This window comes from Strix aluco, chromosome 7 (genome assembly GCF_031877795.1).
Source record: "Strix aluco isolate bStrAlu1 chromosome 7, bStrAlu1.hap1, whole genome shotgun sequence".
Taxonomy (NCBI): Eukaryota; Metazoa; Chordata; class Aves; order Strigiformes; family Strigidae; genus Strix; species Strix aluco.
Window position 1 is genome coordinate 37,210,241 of NC_133937.1, and position 22,546 is coordinate 37,232,786.

A 22,546-nucleotide genomic window follows, 5' to 3' on the forward strand; every position below is an offset into this window, starting at 1 on the left:
GACCTTGATGACATACAAACAGAGGTAGCACTGGCAAGTTCCTCCTTGCCTCTCTCCATGCTGGAATGACTCCAGCACATTCCACCATACACACAAGTATTCACTACTAAAATGAGGTAAACAGGGAACATAGGAGCTAAATATCCCACTTGACATCAGCTCCTCTGCCGATCCCAGCAGTTAGGACCAGGGCTCATATCCATTAAATGGTGCCAGCTACCAGGGATGGCAAGTTGGTTGTTAAAAGTTGTAGTGTGTTTTTATAATCAATGTCCTTTTCATTTCTCTGAATGCCATCGCAAGAGCTCCATGCTGCTCTTAGGTGAATATTCTTGTCTAAATGGAATGAACATATCCAAAGGGGATATTTTTTCCCCTCCCCTATATGTTTTTAGAACATCTACATCCCCTTTTGTTTTATAAGATGGGTGAGTAGTAACATCTCTGAGCCTTCAACAGAAACCATCTCCAAGACTTCCATCCCAAAGTCCTACAGGAGCCACGTGCCTGCCAGGCTCTACCCCCACATCCCTTCAGGGAGAATGGGGACAAGACTCCTGCTCCCCCAGGCCAGCCCTGCATGTCACAGTCCCTAGAACAGAGCCATTGCAGAATCACCCTTTTTTCTCTATGTTCAATCCAAGTTCAGTCAATTCCTGCTCTTGGTGAAGCATAGATCTCGTGCTGCCTTTGCGTGTCAGATCAGCCTCTCGGCAGTTTCAGATGCTAAAAATTCCAGGATATTCTGGAGATCAAAATAGTAATTACAAAAAACAGGTGCTTTTTTAAAATTTGAAAATGCCAACAATTACGACAATCGTTAGCACAAGGTGTTCTGCTAGAAAAAGGTCCACCTGTGCACTGTGGATTCAGGGAGAGAGGATGCCACAAAAGTCAACCGTCAAACTGATAAAAATGCCAACAGCAGAACAAACCAGAAGCTAGCAGCAAACGTGGGAGTACGCTGAGGCTTGATCTGAATTGAGTCTTTTCTGAACTTGGGCAGAAGACCAAGAGCCAGGGTGGGACTTTGCTGCACTGATTACTTATAAAGGTCTACACTTCCTTAGGATTGCAAATTCTTGTTTTACCACTATGACAAAAAATAGTTCATTTAAAGTTTTTAATACATACAAAGTCATGGTATGTTAATTTTAAGAAGGCTGCTTTTTACTTCCATTTTTCTGATATAAAGATTTCTTTCAGCACTTTATCATCTGTCCTTATTTAATCCATTTCCAAAATATCCATGCAGCACGAAACATTGCCGTTGATCTTATTACGTGTCTTCTAATAATTGCAGGTTTAAAGAAAGCTAAAGACAAAAACTGATTGAAATTAAGCTTGTAATGCAAAAGAACAAGAAAAAAATGAGTAGGAGTATGGTAATTACATGCTTACAACTGTGACAGTAGGCAAAAGAAAACAGAGCAGCAGATGGTATCTAAATCTAAAGGAAAATGTAAATGATGCTGAACTCAGACAGTTCTCTAAATAACGGTGTATTTAGCAGCAGGTAGATGTTCCACCTAAAGAAGTGCTGCCTGATAATTCAAGGACATACATCTGATATAGGAAGGACATACCAGCCTTCTTTATCTGGATGAGAAATCACTTTATCAATTTCTATGTACTGCAGGGCTTTTACCTCACTTTCCTTGCCATCTCTACAATTTTGCTTAATAATAAATTTACATTAGATTTGATATTTGTCACTGGTAGTCACACAAAACGTCACCTTCTTCTGTGACCTTGGTAGGCTTAACATGGCCATTTGCAAAGTAGCCTGAGTCAGTAGTAGCTGGCCTCTATTTCAGTGGGGAAAATAAACATAACACTAAAAAGGCAACAAAAATTACCATCAGCATTCTAGGACATGTTTCCAGGAAGGCTGCTCAGCATTGTAATAAAAGTGTTATGTGAATAAGTGAAATGGAGAAAGCAGGTCTCCCCAGTTTCCCATGTCTGTGCCTGCAAAAGAAGATGAAAGGCCAAGATGACCTGGGCAGGAGGTCTAGCCAGCAAAGTGCTGACTTACAAAAGAGGTTTTCTAAAGAAGGGTAGAAAGTAGGGCATGTGTGCCATCCAAATGTTTCATCAGTGAAAGCTTGTGTGTCAGGTCTGATAAACTGCTGGCTGAAGCACCAGCCAGCTGCCTAAAAGCCTCTTTCCAGCTATGAGTTATTGGGTGTGTATAAACACAATTAATAAGTTTCTTGGGCCTTATTTTGCTCATGTTGCTATAATCCTGGAACCAGCAATGTACGACCACTCTGTAGAGCCAGGCAGTATTTGTCTAAAGATATTTTTACTCATATTTGTTCCTCCTTTGCAATGCAAAAGAAAGAAGAGGAAGGGAATATATGCATTTTTCATATTTATATACTTATATATTTATATTACATATAAATATGTATGTGTTTTACAAATGTATTCCTCCAAAGTTATACCACAAAGGCAATAAAAACTATTATTTTTTAAAAATTAGGCAATTATATTTATAAAAAAGATTAGTATTTTGAAATTATAGTTATTTTCACTTCATCTGTGTCAAGAGGACTCAAAGAATACTGCTGCATACCACCAAACAACAAATATACGTAGGCAGTGAGATCATAATCTCAGAAGAATTTTTGGTTACTTTAGATTGTTTCCTCCTCTATTTTTTGGCCACCCTGCACAGACATCTTTCAGGGACTGAGGCATATTCTTGTCTATGGTAAAAATGAGTGAATTAGATTGAGTTGATTAGGTAGCAAAGATATTACTTGTGCCTTTCTAATTTTACTTTTTCTTCTCCCATAACCCAAATTCCATGTGTGTTCCAAAATCTCCATCAGTTTTAAAGAGTTTCCTGAGGGAGGTAAGCATCCAGTGTGGCCCACATGACTTCCCAGTCTCCTGCTCCCTGCTCAGCACACCCGCACCACCCATCAGCTTCTGCACCATGCTCTGAACCAACAATGTCCTTTTATCTTTCGAGTTATGCTCAAGACCTTCATTGCATTGTTCCAGGTTGCCTTACAACATATTTTCTCTTTCCCCTTTCCATTTCAGTTCCTACCGGCCCATGCCATGACCCACAGATGGGCTGACGAGCTACTGCTTGTTATTCTGTGTATTTTGCTTCTTTTAATAGATGCAGGTGCACATGCTGCTGAAATGTTTTCCCCAGGAGCCCACAGTTCTTAATCATCCCATTAAAGTGATTGTGTATTTGCCATAATTTTCACATTAATATTATCTACTTTAACTGCACACACAGAGCAGTTCAAATTATTTGTTGTGAACAGCTGATTGAATTTAGCTCTGCTTGTTGTTTACAAATTGTCCCTAGCCTACTCACAGTTTTAGGGAGCTGCTGAGTCACTGAAGTTGTTCAAGATATTTCAGATATGTTGGGCTAGGGAGGCACGAGCATGATTGCTTAGAGTGAGCTGAGCTGAGCATACGGTTTCTGAAATGCCATGGGGGGCACCTTGCAGACTGGCACTTAACCTGGTGGCGTGCCTGGCCTTCAGCAGGCTATCAGAGCTTTTCTCATCATTAATGCATGTGTGCAGAGTCTTCCTACAGCAGCAGCATAACAGAAATCGCCTCAGTGCTAACTTGGTGGCAGCAGCCTCTATGGATAGAGCATTGAAACACTAAGGCATCAAAATAGATGTATGTCCTGACTTCTGTTCATGTAGAGCCTGTACATTTTTGTCTTTCCATACCATGTTCTTCAGCCTTCTGGTCCAACTGGCTGATGTGCATAAAAATAAGAGAGCTTCCAGGCAGCTGTTTAGTGTCACTTGATATGGTGTAATAGCTTGTTTTAAATATCTTGCTTGCCTGGACAGAGGGGGTATACATGGGCATTGCTGCTGCCTTGGAGCAAAGGGATGAAGATGACTACCTCAGATATCTTCTGGTATTTCTTAAGAATCAGTGATAAGAAGATATTAGCTACCACACTGACTGTGAAGACCTCTCCTGCTCTGTTGTTTGTTTTTTAAATTAACATGTTTTTACATCAGGTTTTCAAGACCTCTGGGGTTTTTTTGCCTTGCAGAAAGAAATGTGCTGGCATATGGGGTATTTGAAAGGTTCTATAAATTTAAGAAGATGTCTCTTATTTAGGAATGCTTCCTGTGAACTCCTACTCAAGAAACACAGTGCTGTTCTAGAATTAGTCTCTTAGCTTTTCCAACACGCATTTGTTTATAACATGCAGATATGTGCATTGTTAAATCTAATTTAGCTTGCTGAGGTTTAAAAATTGTACCTTTGCTGTTGGAACAACATATCTGTGAATGGAAAACTACCAAACACTGGTGTGAATACTGCTGCCACCATCCCCTCCCCTCCCACTTTACATTCACAAGAAAAAAATATAGAGACCCTTACACAGTTTCTCTCACAGTCATCTATACCATCACAAACAAGCGATCAGCTCCTGATACGTGGCTAGTTGATGAAGGGAGGCAGTTACAGCTGAATTTCAGGGAGTTTTCTGTACAATGTGTAATAAATATACAATGCTGGATGTGCCAGTTATCCGCATCCTTACTGTGACACCTATCTCTATTGGGACTGTCGCTGTTCCCCATTTCTCCCCCTTTCCAGCAGAACAACATTACAAAACCTTTTTTTCAGCAAAACAGGCTGATTTTCAGCAGTGGCTTGGACTATGGGTCTGTCTCTGGGAGGCTAATGCTTATTGATTAAGACATTGTGCATACAACTTAGAGAGGGAAGAAGAGGCAGAGACAATAGTGTACCATGTGTACCATGATGAACGTGGTCTCATAAGTACAGAAAATGTTCTTATAAGCTCACTGTTACTATTAAACACAAAATCCATATAAGAAAAGCAGTCTTATGAAGCAGCAAGTGAGAAACAAAATATCCTTATCACAGTACCAGTTCAATGTCTTAAAAATTCTAGTCTGGCTCATGCACAGTCATGAGTTCAGCTTAAAAATAATGAAATTAACAGAAAAATACGATTGATGACATTGGTATTTGGCCATGGTTTCTCCAGATGCTTGCAAACTTCTGGTCTTTGGCTTTATTCTACAAATTTGAAGGCTTTTAAAAAAATCAAAAGATAAGATTCTTCCAGGGAGATCTGTAGTATAAATAAAGTGTTGGCAGCATTTTACCAGAGCTCAAATGACATATTTTTATTAGTATTTTATTTACAGCAGCACCCACAATGTGCTGGACCCTTTATAAACATTCAAGTGGAGATAGGACACAAATTTTGATGTAGAAAATCATCATACTTTCACAGTAAGAATCAGATAAAAATTAACTCTTGACAAGACATGACCCTGGCCCTTAAATTACAGATAAGGCAGTCTATCAAATGCAGTGACAAAGTGAGTGGGCAAAGTGGCTGGGTAATCTTATCTTGATGTCAGCAGGTTTAGTATGGCTTCAGTGGATGAGCATTTGCTCTCGTTTCCTCTCTAAAGCTTCTTTATAACCTGACTCATATAAAAACATGGCCAAGTTTCTAAATATTTCGAGGTAACATTTTCAGATACAGAAGACACAGGAGACTTTGTGGTTTTTTTCTTTTTCTTTTTTTCTTTTTCACCTCCCTTTTTCTTTTTTTGGAAGGTGGGAGGGATGTTAAAACCACTGTTTTACATCTTGAGCTCTTAGGCTGCAGCTTCATCACTGAAACAAATTCAATGAGATATAATCAGGAAAGCTGATAAATACTAGAGACTCCTACACTCTGCTCTGATTGTTACTATAATAAGGCTACATTCGTACAGTTTGGTTTTTCTAACGTCTAACGATTGGCAGTTCTGCAGTGTTGATGCCCCCTGAGGTCTGCCTGTCCTCGTAATTACTTCTGTCTACTGAAAGTAAACATATGAAGTGTATACAACATGCCCACACAAGGCACATAAACACATACCCCAGTATTGTTGTGGGTCACAGAGACTCATTTCTACTCTATTATTTTTAACATTCTTATTTGCTCCTTCCTCCCCCTCTAGAGTTTATTTTTTTATCTCTAATAACAGACATTTATTTTATTTTGAATTGGGACTGGATCATTTCCACACCCTCAGCAGTTCATGATACTTCTATAATATTTTTCTAGAAACTCAACACCTCTCTCCAGATTCTCTGTTATGGGACAGTGATGATTCAGAACCATTCCTGTGCCTGGTATGGGACAAATACTCTGGACAACAGAAGGTGAACAGAGACCTGGCTTGGCTTAATTCACACATGCTCTGCTGACTGTCCATCTTCCTGCCATGAAAAGGATATAACACCATTTCCTCCTTCACACCAAACATGAGATTTGTGTCAAAGCACATACTCACTGAAGGAATGCTTCTTTGACCATCTCATTTCCTACACTGAGCTTTTACCAGCTCTCTTCCAGTTCCCTTGGTGTGAAAAATACCCAGTCTTCTCCTTCCTGCCAGATCCCAAAATTCAGAGTAATATTCTGTTATTTGAAAAACTACAGTTATCAACATTAGGGGAAAAATAATATGACAGCATCTGCTTCTGAACCATCTGGCTTGGACTGGAAATCTTGATATGCCACCACTTAAGCTGTTCTTTGATGGTCATCTCACTCACTGCTTCAAAAACAAGGACTATAAGAAAATTGAGGAAAAGGCATGTTCAGGGAAAATTATTCAAGACAAATAGAAGACTAGAAGATTTCAACCTGAATCTTATTTTCCATGTTTCAGTTTTACTCTGAAAAAGCGGTTATCTTTCTCCCACCCCAATCTCATGCTTTTTCTGTTTTCATTTCCCAAGCACTAGACCCAAGAAGCTAACAAGTTCCCTGCAGATTACAAGGATGAGTTTCAGGGAAGCTCTATTGATTTATATTTTGTGCAGATCTGTCTCATAGTATTTCTTCTCAATCAACATTAATGGTACATTTTCAAACACCGGAAAAGTTTGCTCTTCATTATTGTCCCCAGAGTTAGTACCAGTAAATCACTAACCAAGCAGCCAGATGAAACCCTGTCATTCTCAAGCACCTATTACATTTGATTTTCAGTCTGCTAATAGCAAATCAAGGAACTAATAATACATCTAAAGAATGTGATAATCTGAAAAGTACTCTCTGGAGACTCATACTGCTTTAAGAATGATAGATTGCTTCTGAAGCCAAGATGGAAATTAATCAATTAATTTGTATGAACACTTTCATTAGTGAGAAACTGATTTTATAATACTGGATTTTCTCCAAATCATGTGTGTTCTGTACAGCGCTTAATGCTGAAGGTGGCATGGTTATTGACGATATAATACCATCAGTACTCAAATTTATAGTGACTCAGAGTCATTAAACTGATGACCTTCTTAGGGCAAAAGTGGTAGAAAGCATGCAAGGAAACACTACTGTGAAATTTCAGTAAAACCAGATACCATAGGTTTCTGAAGAATAACTTTCAAAGTTCTAACACCCAATGAACTTATTTTAGCATTTTAAAATGACAATATAGCAATAAACAATAATAAAACCATTTATAATTAAACTGAATAGGTAGATTTAACAGCTTACACTTTGTTTCTGGTGGAGCTGTTGAGCTGTTTCTTTTAAGCTGTTTCTGGTGGAGCTGTTGCGTTGATGGCCTTGGTCCTTCAGCGTGACCATAGGGGGTTAAAATGTTACCAGAAACCATTATGTTCATTACAGTGGCTCTAGATATCATTCATTAGCCAAATATAGAAAAATAAACTTTTGCATTTAGGCAGATATAGGGTAGACTATAGAAGCAGAATCTCTTTTTCCATTCACTTTCCACTCCTTTCCACATGATACTGTAAAGCTACCAGTTCTGCTTGTGAGAGCCTGATCCAACCTTGGAGTTACCAGGAGCTGATTAGTGAGCTGGGTTAGAGCTGTGGCATGCCACTGACACAACCAAATTAATGATTCCATTCACCTGTGAGTTAGAGGTCTCACAAAACCATAATAAATAGAAATGTGATTTTAATGCCTTTTACATTGAAGCCATGTAATCAGATCCAGATCCTTGTGGTAAGAAATAGATCTCAAATTTAAATAGCCTGGGTCTATTCAAGTAAGATTATGCCGCCATTGATCCTTATTAACCCAGGTATTGAATTTCTGTCACATCTAAACCACAAAAAGTAATTCCATTTTTCATATTTTCACTTGCTGACAATAAGGCAGGCTGAATTTTGTTAGACCTTTAAATGATGCTTTACGCTGAATGCTCTTTTTTGTTGCTCTTGGGATAGTACAGAGTTAATAAGAATTATTGTGTTGTTGACATAAGTGGTGTATTGAATTCTAGAAAGCAGCTGCTGCAAATTATGTGAGAGTTAATGACTAGAATAATTAAAATATCAGGTGGTTGATATTACTTCATATAGTAATAGGTGGGCAATGTTACTAACTGCTTTCTCTAAACAACATCAGTATTTCAGAATATACAGTACAGATTTGGAATAGAAAAGAATTCAAAAGAAAAGAGAAAGCTTTCTCTTCATAATTGTGATTTGGTATTACTATTCATAAACATTATTTCAAGCCTGCAGAGGAGGTTTTTTGCTTGTGAAAAAACAAAGTGTTGGTTTTGGGTTTTGGGTTTTTTTTCTTTTTTTTGGGGGGTGGGGTGTGTGGGGGGGAAAGTTTCCATCTCATTCTCATGGAACAGCCCATTATGTATATATATATATTTTTATCACAAGCTCCCTCCATATGGACACTTACCAAACTGTAATGCTTGAAGCTACTTGAAGCTACATCTTGGGTCTCTATGATTATATGTTTCTTTAGACCTCTATATGTCTTATTCTGTATGCCTTTTTCTGGCCTTGAAACCCACTGTGCACAGTGATGCGTTACCCTGTGAGACAGTACCTTTCAGCTGCTTTCACCTCCAGTCTACACTGGACATCATAATTCCTCTGTATTGAGTGAAGGGTAGAATGATTTATTATTTAAGCCACTGGGGGAAAGTACTAATTTTCATATGGAATTCATAGGTGTTGCAAGACAACTTTAAATGCATCTATAACTTCTTCATAAAGTCCTGCAGCAATTATAAAATCTGAATGCAAAGGATTCCTTATGGAGCTATCATTTAATCTTACTTTTTTCAACATTTGCTGTTCATCAGTCCTTCAGCTTTTCCTTTACCTATGTCCTTCCTGATCAGAAAAATAGAGCTTTCTAAATGGCCCACATCTTCTCTTAGAAGAGTATTAAGCTAAAAGAGTAGGCATTTGCAGAGAAGTGCAATGCTCCTTTGTAGTATTTTGCTGAAAAACTCTAGTTTCAGAAGTGTTGATGTACCTTGAGAGCCCAAGTGTTATCTCCAGATATGATGCTGGCACTCCAGCCACGCTCCGATGACCTTCAGAGATGAAGGTTGGACCTTCATCCAAGGAGCCTGGCTAATGAAGAGAGGTAAGGGCTTGAAAAGTCTCTGAAGATCAGTTTTGTAAAGAGAGTCAAGCAAAGCAGCCTGAGCAGAAAACAGTGTGGGATATTGTTTAATCCAGCCTGTGCAAGCCACCAGACACAGGGGACGGGAAGATGGATTTAACCTCTGTGATCATGGCACTATAGCAGATGATTAAAGGCAGATTAAGTATGTAAACATGAAATAACTTTATGTTCACTGCCTCAACTTTTTTCACAGGCTTTCCAAGATCCCATTCTTGGCATTTTTTTACTGATAAATGTATTCCAGGCAGTTATGAGTTGAAAACTTATACCAAAAATTGTCCAATACAGCCCCTCTGAAATTTACGAAAGGCATAAAAATGTCCTTTTTCTGCCTAATGAGCAAGGAACAAATAATGAGCATGAGAGCACTGTTGAAGTTTTCGTGTGAAGCAGTAATCCATATCTACAACGAAATAAAGTTGAGTAACTTGTCAGGTTAAGAGGCTAGCGAAGCTAACACAACGGCTCATCAATAAATTGTCCTGCAAAACTGAATGTTGACTTGGGGGGCTTATAAGTCTCAGCTAGATATGAACTGGATATGCACGCTGTAAAATGGTGATCAGATCAGTGGAAGATGGTAGAAAATGGTTATTTAGTGACTTACTGTTCCAGGCACAAGATTGCATTCACCGTGATGGCTTCGTTGAACATAAATTTTGCTGCTAAAAAATCATATTATAGTGTTAGAGTGAAATACAAAAATGTCATCTCAAGCCAAATGACCTTCAAAAAAGATTAAAGACTGGTAAGCATATTAGACTTATTAAGTGTACACATGTGATGTAAACTTGGAAAATTAATGAAATAGCGGAATAAAACTTCTACAAGTGAATCACCTGAAGCCAAAAAACATTCATAAAATGGAAAAAGATGTTTGAAAGGTTGTTTGAGGATGAAATAGAGCTTCTTTGGGCTCCTGCTGGGTAGTTGTTAGGTGGACACAGAGCTGCTTGTCCTGTGGTGTTCCCATGCCAGCATAGCCGTGTACTGCAGCAGGAGGTGATGCTACCGCAATTTATATGACTTGTATGTGCTTTTACATGTCCTCCCGCAGGCTTATGGCTGCAACCCGACTAAATTCACACAGAGACTGATTACAAAGATAAATGGTAAAGAGGCACTTTTGCCTCCAGCCTTGGGCATTTTCAGACCCCTAGCAAATATATTATATGGCAATTTTTAAAGGTTAACTAATGAAAGTCATTGGTGTGAAACCACTTGTACTCTATTTCAAGTTAACTCATCTCTGTTCTGGTGTTTCTCAAAAAGGTCAACCACCTACCACAGCATGATAAAAGAGGCAAGTAAATCTGGCTGTATAACTCCGTCACTGACTGCTGAAATCCACATTTCGGGAAGATGTCCCAAATTCACTGAAAATAATGAGCTGAAGTTAGAGGAAAAAAACATAACTATACATGCATAAAAGATGGGAAAGTAGTTGGTCACAGAAGCTGAAAATATGTGACAAGCTTAAAATATCCAGTGAAAAAACTGCATTTATTTACCAGCGTAGTCAATAACAATTTAAATTCATTTTTATCAGTGTGTTTTGCCCACACAGAGCTGAACCTCCTGGTAAAAGCTATACTCAGATACTCCTAACAGTCTTCTGGTGCCAGCAGATCAAATTTGGGTTAGAGATTACCAAGATTCACTACACTTATACCAACATGTGTAAGTAGATATAGTTTTATTGGCTTCAGCATTCCTAAGCTCACTTGCAGATACTGAGGTCTGTCTTTGAGAGGTTAGCGTACTTGTAGTACGAAGATGGATGAGAAAAACTGAGATACGGGGTGATAAAAATGGTGATAATTAAACAGATAAAAGATGAATAGCTGGATAGCATGACATGGATAGTCAAGGAGGAACCAGCCAGCTCCCACTGTATTTTACAATTGTCAGAGCTCTGCATGGGAGCAGATGACTGATGGCTGGTATTATCAAGGAGAGTGGAATATGTCCTATTTTAACCTTTTATTTGTTTAACCTTTACTCTGTGAGATTGTGCAGCTGAATTTCTTATTATTTGGAAGGGATTGTATTTTTTTCTCTTATATCAGTGATGATTAAAGTTTAGCAAAGTCCTCATATAAGTAGTTGTCCAAATGGATCTGTAATTATAGGATTGTGTCCATCTTCAAGTTTTCCTGTAATTTCTGCAGGGTTGCCTATTTTCCTACAATACCAAAAGGAAAAGAGATTAAAAGCACAGAATTTAGAGGAAATTACCTATTCTAAAAACATGGAAAAGGTGGATAAATAGAAAACACTGGTATTTAGAATTATTGGTTTGTGGTTTGGATCTATCTAAAGGTTAGAGTTGCTATGTATTTCAAAGAAAATGAACATTTTAACTCCAGAATGCATAACTATAGCAGTAGATAGGGCACACATTAGTTCAGTATTATTATATTCAGGGTAGGCATACGCATCTTATCTCAGCATGAGATATTCACACATATGAATTTCCTAGTAAAAGTCCTTTGAACCTGAGTGTTTTCAAGTGTAAAGGTGCTGGACAATCAAAAAATAATTGCACAGACAAGTACACTTGACAGCTATTAGGCCATTTATTTAGTAATGACTGGACTAAAATGGAGTAAGGTCACCTGCATTACTTATAGTTCTGCTGTGCCCAAGTATGTGTAAGCACTAGTCACAACCAGTAAAGAGCACCAAGGCCACTGTCTTCAGCATCTGATGTTATGGAGGTCTTCAGCAATCAGAGTGCATCTAATTTTAGCTAATAGGCATCAAAGAATTTTCCATCAAATCCACTTCTTGCTATCAAATAAAAAATAACTTCCTGTGGAGATAACCTCATACCTGAGAACAAAGCATATGGACCTCTAGGTCTGTAAAGTAAATCTCAAACCAGCCTGAACCATTACTTCAAGGTAGAAAGAACTGACATGACAGGACTAAAATAGTGGTTTTCACCTTCAATCTGATTATCATAGTGATTTAAATTGGTCTGGTTAATTCCTCGTTTGCATGCCAACCACCCCCAGCAAGATGACTGGGTAGCCTTTGAGGGACTCCAGAGAGAAGCCACTTAAGAAACTCCATCAGTTCATAACACAAAAAATTGAGTATGGCCCTGATCTACTGTGGTGGTCACAAAATCCACATATGCCAATGAACAAGTCAAATTAAACTGCTAACAATTGTCTGCTGTTATTATTCTATATTCCAAAATTATTTCACATTGCTACCTGCACAAAGACATCATTAATCCCTTCTAGGCTGCCAAAAAAACCCCTTTCTGTCATTTGCTATACAAAAATATATGACATATAGAAATTGTTGTAAGGGTGGTAAATAGAGTGAAATAACTAAAATATAATTCCAAATGCTAATGTAATTATTGGATTATTTGTTTACCTCTATTACTTAATTTAAATGATGCTGACTGTTGCATAATCTGTTATAGAAAATTATGTATGCACTCTTCTGTTTTCTTTGAGCCCTTGCTGCCAAATACATTGCTGTTATTTAATGGTATCTGCAGAACAAGCATGGGTTGCAATTTTCTAAGAAATTTAAGAATATGACTCTTTATTATGCAAGGTTCATGATTATATTATTCATTCTACAACCTTTTGCCTTTTATGTGTTTACAAGATTTGTGGACAGGAAAAAATGTTTAATACAGATGGCACATGATATTTTTACAGTAAGTTTTCTATTTGCACTTTATTTTTCCTCATGAATCATGAATGATACTTTGGTGAATGACTTTTCCAAGAATCATATCAAATAGGCAATAACAATTAAAATGTTTTAAACAGAATTGTATTTGGAAGTGTTTGCCGCAGTCTTTCTATCAAGCAAATTAAGAGAATTTTATTTAACCACAGATTTTTTCACTGGCTAAGATCATACAGCTGGCCCTTCATTTGGTATAATTAAGGTCATAACATTGAAGCTAACGGAACAAAGCTGATTTTCACCAGCTGATACTCTGTCCAGTGTTTATTTAGTTCATTCTTTCCTAGATGTGATCTGCATCTTTCCTGTACCTCAATCCTATCCTGCTGTACAATTTTGCCACTTAAAAGCCAATAATAAAGCACAAATTCTCCTCCCATAAAGTCATAAGGCCAGAAAAGCAGCAGCAGCTGCAGTGGCAAGACGAGCAGACCATGCAGAGGAATACAATCCCTTGCACTTCATAGAAAATAGTGGCACAAGGTGTGCATGAACACAAAAGGCACTTATGGGCGGGCCAAAAATCAAGCAAAAAGATTATATCAGTGGATTTGTGAACTATGCACGTATCAGCAACCAAGCCTCTTCTTTCATACACGTGATACGACTGGCTGTATCCCACAAGGAATCAAGGAAAACAAGGAAAGCTTTGTTTCAAGTCCTTCTCCCAGGTTAGAGAAGGGGTGCCATGCCACAGTGCTGAAGTGGTCCTTATCCCATGCCCTTTTCATTAGGTTTGGTTCACAGAGTGAAAACGCAGCCTTAAAAAGCCAGAGCAGAAAATACTCCTGGCATTAAACTCTGGAATCACAAGACATCCTTAATATTAAACAAACCAAGCAGGAAAGCTAAGGTGGGTTATTCACTTCAGGATTTTTCTCCAAATATTATGGTACTTGTCAAAAGGTGGACTTTCAGGGAAAGGGTGACTGAAATTTTGACACAAATTTTAATGATATTCAACAGAAGTTGTCCCCTCTCAGCTTTCCTCCCATATGACAATAAAACATAGAGTGTCAAAACATTTTGAATTTAAAAAATATACCAATTTTATACTTTAGAAATGACATTTTTTCAGTTTTTCATTCAAAACAATACTTCTCCTTTATAAGTATCTCTTTTTTTTCTTTTTTTCTATTTTTAAACAAAACAGATTTACAAAGGATTAAATAACCCAACAAGCAAAATAATTCTGGGTTAACTCAAAACATCTTTCTACATTCTTCCTGCCTTTTCCCCCAAGCCGGGGCTTATTTCGGTTCAACTTCTGATTTTTTTGCCAAACAAAAGAACCCCTATTCATCCAGCTCCACTAACAGAAAGGCCTCGTGCAGAGAAATATGTATGAAGAGATGGGCTATGTAACTCTCACTACGACTACAGCCAGGCTGATAGAAGCAGAGCTCGAGGACGCCACGGGTTGCCGGGCTGAGGTCTATCGCTGCTGCCGCCACTGTCGAGCTCTCTGCCTGAGCCGCCGCACGGACAGGCTGATCGGCTGCTTCCCAAACTTCTTCATGATCTCCTTGATTCTTGCCAGGTTGGTTTTGGAGATGGTGAAGTCACACTGGGTAGCTCCCATGTCGTAGCCGACTTCGCAGGTCTTGGTGGCAGTGGTGTAGCCCTCTGCCTTCACGCCCACCACGTATTCCCCTGGGTTGAGAAGACGCCAGTAATCCCCATCAGCTCCTGGTAGGAAAAGAGATGGTTTTCAGGCACTTTCTCCTTGAGGAAGGTGTTTATGAGAACACAGAAATCCCTGCACATGGATAAGGTGACACTGCAGGCAGCAACTCTGCATCCTCACACCAGGAGGGTGTCAAGAGGCTGCCCCCCATCACATACCCCTCCCCGTCCTGCCAACCCTACAGGAAAACACACCACAAACATATTTTCCAAATGATGAAAAAAGGACAACAGGCTTAAATCTGAATCAAGATTTTTGTCAGTTGAAGTCAAGAAGATCCTGAGGCAAAGGGTTGTCTTGTAATGGTTAGTGATTCCTAAGGGGTATAAAAGACATTCCCCAAACTAATTCTAACTAACAGATCAAGAGGATGCCCAGTGGGGTACCCACATCGCACTCATGATCCTGGCCAGACTGCCTGGACACACGCATTTTGGTGCTATTTAGTATGCAAAGCATGTGAATGCATAACGTCAACTCACTTAGACATCTAAGTAAATATCCTCTTCTATAAAATCTTACACTGAGTTTTATTACACTAATTTTCCTACAGACTATAATTCATCAGGGTACTTAACCACTTGCTTACCTGTAAATGCATGAACAGAACTCCTGTAATCAACTAAACTACTAATGCACAAAGCAACACCTTGTTGAATAAGACTTTGTTTCTCCTTTTTTCCCTGTAAATGATCTCAGATTACCCATAAGTACATAAAGATAGTTTTAGACTTCTTTTTAAATATTATTTTAACTAACACGTATGCTTAGCTGTTGACTGAAAAAGGTGAAACACTAATATCTAAAATTAGTATTGCACTCTGTCCTGGGAAAACCCACTGTGGAATGAAAGTGCATATCCAAATATGAAATTATATATATAAATAGAAATGCAACATTTTTTGTATAAAGAGGGGTTGGGGTTTTTTTAACATTGATGAGGACTGACAGTCTTACTATCACTAGACTTGGGTTGCTAGCAAAGCAGTGTGTTGTGAAAACCAAGAATGATTTGCATAAAAATATTATATTTGGGAAAACATCAGACTAGCTAGCCTCTTGTTGTGTTTTAATCCCAGCTGGCAACTGAGCCCCACATAGACGCTCACTCCCCCCCTGGTGGGATGGGGGAGTGAATTGGAAGGGTAAAAGTGAGAAAACTCGGGGGTTGAGATAAGAACAGTTTTATAATTTAAATAAAATAATAATAATAAATTGTAATGAAAAGGAAAATAACAAAAAGAGAGTGAAATAAAATGGAAGATAAAACAAGTGATGCAAATGAAAAACAATTGCTCACCACCAACCGACCAATGCCCAGTCTGTTCCTGAGCAGCAGTTCCCTGGCCAGCTTTCCCCCTAGTTTATATCCTGGGCATGACACCATATGGTGTGGGATGTCCCTTTGGTCAGTTGGGATCATCTGTCCTGGTTGTGTCCCCTCCCAACTCCTTGTGCACCCCCAGCCTCCTCACTGGCAGGGCAGCAGGAGAAGCTGAAAAGTCCTTGACTTCGTGTAAACACTCCTCAGCAACACCTACAACATCAGTGTGTTATCAACATTATTCTCATCTTAAATCCAAAACACAGCACTACACCAGCTACTAGGAAGAAAATGAACTCTATCCCAGCCAAAACCAGGGCACAGAAAAGAAACAGGATTTTAGTTTAGGGGTTGGTAAAATGAAAAACATATTTGCAAACCGTGTTAGCAAAACAGCAACATCAACTATACCCTGATGTTGCAGTCTCTGAATTCAAGTGTGAAATTGTGTGCAAGAAGCACACCCGATCAGGTTACTTCTTGCATACCAACGTGCTTAGGTTTTTCCTTCAGCCGGTTTGACCCCGATGGGGGTGATCAAGGTCCAGATTTTGTATTTCTCAGGACTCAAACATTTTTAGGAAGGGCTGAGAAGCTCTTTATTTTGTTCTCCCTTACTATTGGGTTTGTTGGCACCCTAACCAAAAGACAAAATCTAAAGCTGTCCAAGTTTCTTGAATTTATCTCTAAGGGCTCATTTTTAGCTGTAAATGCTCTGACTATACTACAGGGCTGACAAAAGCCAACAGATCACCCTGTGCGTGGCTGTGAATGCATCCCTGCTCAGAGGCTGGCTTTAGCCCATGGTATGCAAGACTGACCCACATTTTTATGACACATTTAATAGGCAGTTCATCACAACCCCTGCACAAGGCCAGAAAAAAATCTACACACTCACACGCCACCAGGAAATTATTACAAAGCTGGATATTAAGCTGTTAGCAGGGTGCACTTTACCTCCTTTCCATTTATAAGTAAGTAGACATTAGTATTTGTCAGCTGTCATTGCCCAGAATTTAATACCAGACTAAAAGGGGTTTTTTTGCAAATCGGATTAAATGCAGTAAGAAATTTCAGAGCAGATGGCAAGAGAAACACAATTAAAAATACAGATAAATTTAGTAAATAATAGGTTTGCTAAAAGAATAGGCTCCAGTGGGAGCAGGCTGGAGGCAGACTACATCTATCTCCAGGTATTGGGTTTGCAAAAGAATTGCCATGACTGCTTAGATAAAATAACAATGCATAAAAATATGAAGGTAGTATTAATATAAATTAAAAGTGTCAGGTGACTCCATAAACACTTCAATTAAGAGGAACACTCTTTGAGTCTGATAGGACAGACCTTTGTTACAATTAAATGTCGTATTTACACTTAAATGTACCAAATCTTACTAATTTAAGTACATTATAAAAATATGGCTTAATGTTCTGTTACATATAAAAGGCTCTCCAGGAAAGCTAGCCATAGTACTGCACACCCAATGCATATAACAACTAAAACTTATCTTTTCTCTACTGAACAGGCAGCCAGGAACGAGGCTGAAGAGTTATAATACTAGAATTATGCTTAGCTTAGACTTGTGTTATTAAATATTATTAACTTTTACTTCAAAATCTTTGGATTTGGTTACATAATTTATACTGAAATCATACAAAACTTACCAAAATATTAATAAAAATTTCTCTGAAGATTGTGAGAAATTTAATTAATTATGCTTTGTTGTAAAAATCACAGAGAAATGTGCATCTGTCTTCGAACTCTGGCTGCGATACAGAAATGCTTCACTAGAAAGAAACTGTACATTTTCCTCGTCAAGATTTGCTTTGAGATTTCCAAAATGTGCAATTACAGGAAGCAACCCACTAAACTGCCTTTGTACCATGGAGAGAAAGGTGTCCAGGTACAATAGGTCATCCAATTGATGAACTCTTTTCCAAAGGTTATCTCATAAAGCACAGACCACATCTAACCATAGCAACATGTAATCACTCAGACTTAATCAATAGTTACATCTGCATCAAGAGAAAATGGAATAATTTTCCACAAAGCTCTTACTCTCAGAATCAATGACTGTATTTAGCCTATTAATATTGTTAGCTTAGTGTCAGCAACCCTGTCTTCCCATAGGATATATTGTACATCCAAGAGAAAGTAAAAAAAAAAAAAAAAAAAAAAAGTGCTTTCCATGCACTTTATTTTGTCCACAGGAAGAAGCAGAGAAATCTTCTCAAACAAATAAACGTTATTAGAGGGCCTTTAGAGACAACTTTTGTATTGCTCTACAGGGTAGTTGACCACATTAATGTAGCAAAGAAACAGTGGATACCTTATAGCTTAGCTCACTTTAAACAAAACTCATATGAATAGAGATAGTAGCCATAATTTGTCTCCTGCTTGGCCTATTTTTATATCAAGGCAATTCAGAGTTTAAATGCATACATTTTTCATTTTAAAAGGTATAAACAGAAGAAGACTGCTGACAATTTGATTTCTTTCTCTGGAGTTATACATGTCTTTTTAGCTTTTTGGCTCTCTACTTTCAAAGACTAATGAGATATATATTGTTATCTATACAATATAAAACAAGATAGAACTTTTATGTTCCCATCTACAAAGTGATTCCCAAACAGAGCTTAAACATCTCATTAAAAGGAAGAATTAAAAAGAATGAAATAAGCACTTTTATTTTTACTAACAAGTGCAGATGGCCTTGAGCCATAGAAGCTCAGCTCTAAGTCTAGATGTAAATAGCTCCAAGATTCCCCAAATGTTACAAGGCGGATTCTGGGATCTTGCACATTTATGACACATGCCACTGGGACTCCTTTTCGTATGCACATTTACTGTCTTTAAACTGTTGATTTTTCTTTCATCCAGTGGCAATCCAGTGTACTTAGAGCTGGATATTAATTGCCTACTGCATTTACTCGGCCCCAACCCGAGCAATATATTAATTCTGTTAACAGAGTAATACAACTTACAGTTTATGGCAGTCTTTCAAGACTGCCAAGACTCCCAAGACAAGAAAAAACAACTGATTACTTTAATTCCTGTTATCATTTCCCAGTGGTCCCATTTTGAAATATTCAAGGCAGAATCATTATTGCCTAATTAAATATCTGTCATTCAACGTTTTCTTTTACAACAGAGACACAGTAGCAATGAAATGCCATTAATCTTAAACTAAGTTAAATATTCCAAGGTTTATTATTGGCTCAGATAATCTACTGTAGCAAACATTAAGGATTTGGAAGTTTCTTATCTAAAGCTCTATGATATTCCACAGCCTGAAATCAGATTACATGTCAAAGTGTGCCATACCGTACTTCAGTGGCAAAGCACGTGAAAGAGGCAGCAAATGAAAGACACAGAATGCCAGTCAGGACATGAAAAATACATAAAATTAATGTTCCCATTTTTAATATTGAATCAAATCTAGAGTACGCAAAAATATGATTTTATCTGATTATTCACCTTGATGCTACTTTTCCATAGACATCCAACAGAAACCTCATAAACCTCTTGCAACCAGCACTCTGAGTGCAATCACTAAAGACTCCTGCTGACATCTTGTTTTGCTACTTCTTTCTGCATGCTCCTCTCCTTGCTATATCCCCTCTGTTGTTTCTCCATGTAAGATGACTGTGTGTCTTAAATGATGATACAGTACCTACACAAACATGATGGCCATTGGACGCTATCCCGCCTGCTACCTGCCAACAACAATTTTCAGGTATTATTATTAATCTTGTAATTGGCTAGTGTCTATTTAAAGCAGTTCTTTATTTAGTGCCATAACTACTTTCCAGGCTACTAAATAGGGTTAGAGTTTATTCTGAGTATACATACTCATGTCTGGGTGTAGATTGAGACCTTGCTAACAAGGCAAATAGCCATTTGTGTGGGTTTTTTTAAACTATACATATTGAAAAGTAATTCTCTGGGCTGAAATTCACCTATGCAAAGCAGTGTTTCTACTGAGCTCCTTAAATGATCTTTCATAAAGCTGTGATGTTTTACAGGAGAGTCTTCAGGTTGTGAAATTCCCCTTTCCCTCCAACAGCTGTTTCTCCTCTGGACACAGCTATAAATCACATCTGTAACACATTCACAGTCTTATAACTGTTAACAGCCAGAGAAACTCTCTTCGTCCAACAAAGCATTACCTACACCCTTGTTTTTCAGTGCTATAATTATTCTGGGTTAGATTTGCACTACCTTTACATGAGAAAAGGAGCAGTAAGAGTTCTTTAGACACAGCCTTACTCAGGCTATTGATCTGGGGCAGATAAAAGGCTATTTTCTCAATACTTTAAAAGAGGTGAAAAGAGGAAGAGGAGTAGAGAGGAAAGTCGTAGTTCTAGTCTATGCAGCTGGACCATGGAAAGAAGTGACTCCTCACATGCCACTCCTGCAACACTCTCCTTGGACTATATAGTATCTGCTGGCTTTTCTCAGAAAAAAGTTCTAAGTTGCAATGAGATTCTGTATTTTGATTTTAAACCATAAATCTGTTTATTTGCACTGCTGTTTTTGTTTTTTTACCTGTCCGAATATCATGATTAACACCTTCTACTGAAATAACAGCATTTGGGATTCCCTTTCCATGCACATCTTTTACTATGCCTTTGATGCCCCGATGGACCTATTGAGAGAACAAACAAACAAATAAATATTGCACAGCAATGAACAGTACTATCATTGGGAAGATCCAACAAATTATTAATTCCATATGTGCATTAAACGTATTGTATTCCTACTTTATGTTTCACACAATTTTGAAATACCATTATTAACCCAGTATCAGTCTTCCAGGCGTTAGTTACTTGTGAATCAGCTTACAAATTTTGTCAGGATTCCTGAGGCATCAAATTCAAGAGATAGATAAAATGAGCAGATAAAGCAGCAGATATAAGTTTTTTTTCCTGGCAGTCCTTTCTAGCAAGCTCTACACTCACATCAAATTTTAACAAGCTTCATTGTTTTGTTCTCCTAAATCAAAACAGCCTGGTTGAAGTGATATGCCACTATTGCTTGTAGGTGAGCTTTCTATCACAAATACAGAATCACAGAATTACAGAATGATCTCAGTTGGAAAAGACCTTGAAGATCCTCCAGTCCAACCATGAACCTCACACCGACTGTTACCAACTCCACCAGATCCCTCAGCGCTGGGTCAACCCGACTCTTCAACCCCTCCAGGGATGGGGACTCCCCCCCTGCCCTGGGCAGCCCATTCCAACGCCCAACAACCCCTTCTGCAAAGAAATACTTCCTAAGAGCCAGTCTAACCCTGCCCTGGCACAGCTTGAGGCCATTCCCTCTTGTCCTGGCGCTTGTTCCTTGGGTCAAGAGACTCATCCCCCCTCTCTGCACCCTCCTTTCAGGGAGTTGTAGAGGATGATGAGGTCTCTCCTCAGCCTTCTCTTCTCCAGACTAAACAACCCGAGCTCCCTCAGCCGCTCCTTGTAAGACCTGTGCTCCAGACAGGTATACCAATAATCATGTAATTAGTCATGCAAGAAAAATATCAGAAACCTTAAACTCCCTTTCAGTCTGAAAGCAGTCATCAAGTTACTCAGAAGTTACTCTTCTGTTGAATACCTGTTCCATAAAAACGATCAGGGACTCGCGGTTATTTTCCCATTCTTCGGGCAACTCACTCTCGTGGGGATACTTGTCACAGCCAACATATATGGATAGCTCAAAGCAGTTTGTGTGCAGATAACTGAAGTCATTTATGCCTGTCAATAGGGGGTAAAAAATAAATTATTTTACATCCTCTTTTAATATATTGATCAGATCTGATTATTTTATGCAAAGTAATATAACTTATTTAAACACAAACTGGATATTTATCTAGCTGGCTTAGTCTGCAGATCTGGCAGGGCAGAAGTTTTTTAGAAATGCCACATCTCATAACAAAGCACCAGAGCAACATCAGAGCTATACATTTACAAAACAAGACTTTCTAAAAAGAGTGTCCTATCAACACGTTCAAAATAGAGGACACAAGCTTGCAGCATGACAGCATGGGCCACTGTGTCACTGAGCTTTACTAATCCTGGACACTCTCCCATGGAGCAACTCTCACTTATGATTGCCCTGGGTAGAAATGGGATGGTCTATGTTAGCTTGCATGGATGTGCAGCCATTAATCGAATTTATACAACCCTAAATGCCAGAACACAGAGTAACGTGCACACAGTGATTGTTATGTAAAAGTGATTTATCAGAGCAGTCAATGAAATAGCTTCTCAGTCTAAATGTTTTCCTACATAAGTAATCTAAATGATAGGAAAGGCAGAAAACTCAAAGTAGTATATAATTCTTTTACGTTATATA

The 22,546-nt window shown here is 38.4% G+C and overlaps 1 protein-coding gene across 1 annotated transcript in view; it reads right to left on the reverse strand.

The window, feature by feature from the left end:
- Positions 1-13,016: 13,016 nt before the first annotated feature.
- Positions 13,017-22,546, reverse strand: part of CPXM2 (carboxypeptidase X, M14 family member 2) — a 78,025-nt gene continuing 68,495 nt past the window's right edge. The window contains exons 11-13 of the mRNA XM_074831479.1: positions 21,806-21,945; positions 20,747-20,846; positions 13,017-14,875 (exon numbers count right to left, since the gene is read on the reverse strand). Coding sequence (XP_074687580.1) covers positions 14,622-14,875; positions 20,747-20,846; positions 21,806-21,945 — 494 coding nt within the window. The 3' untranslated portion in view covers positions 13,017-14,621. The remainder of the gene's footprint in view (positions 14,876-20,746; positions 20,847-21,805; positions 21,946-22,546) is intronic.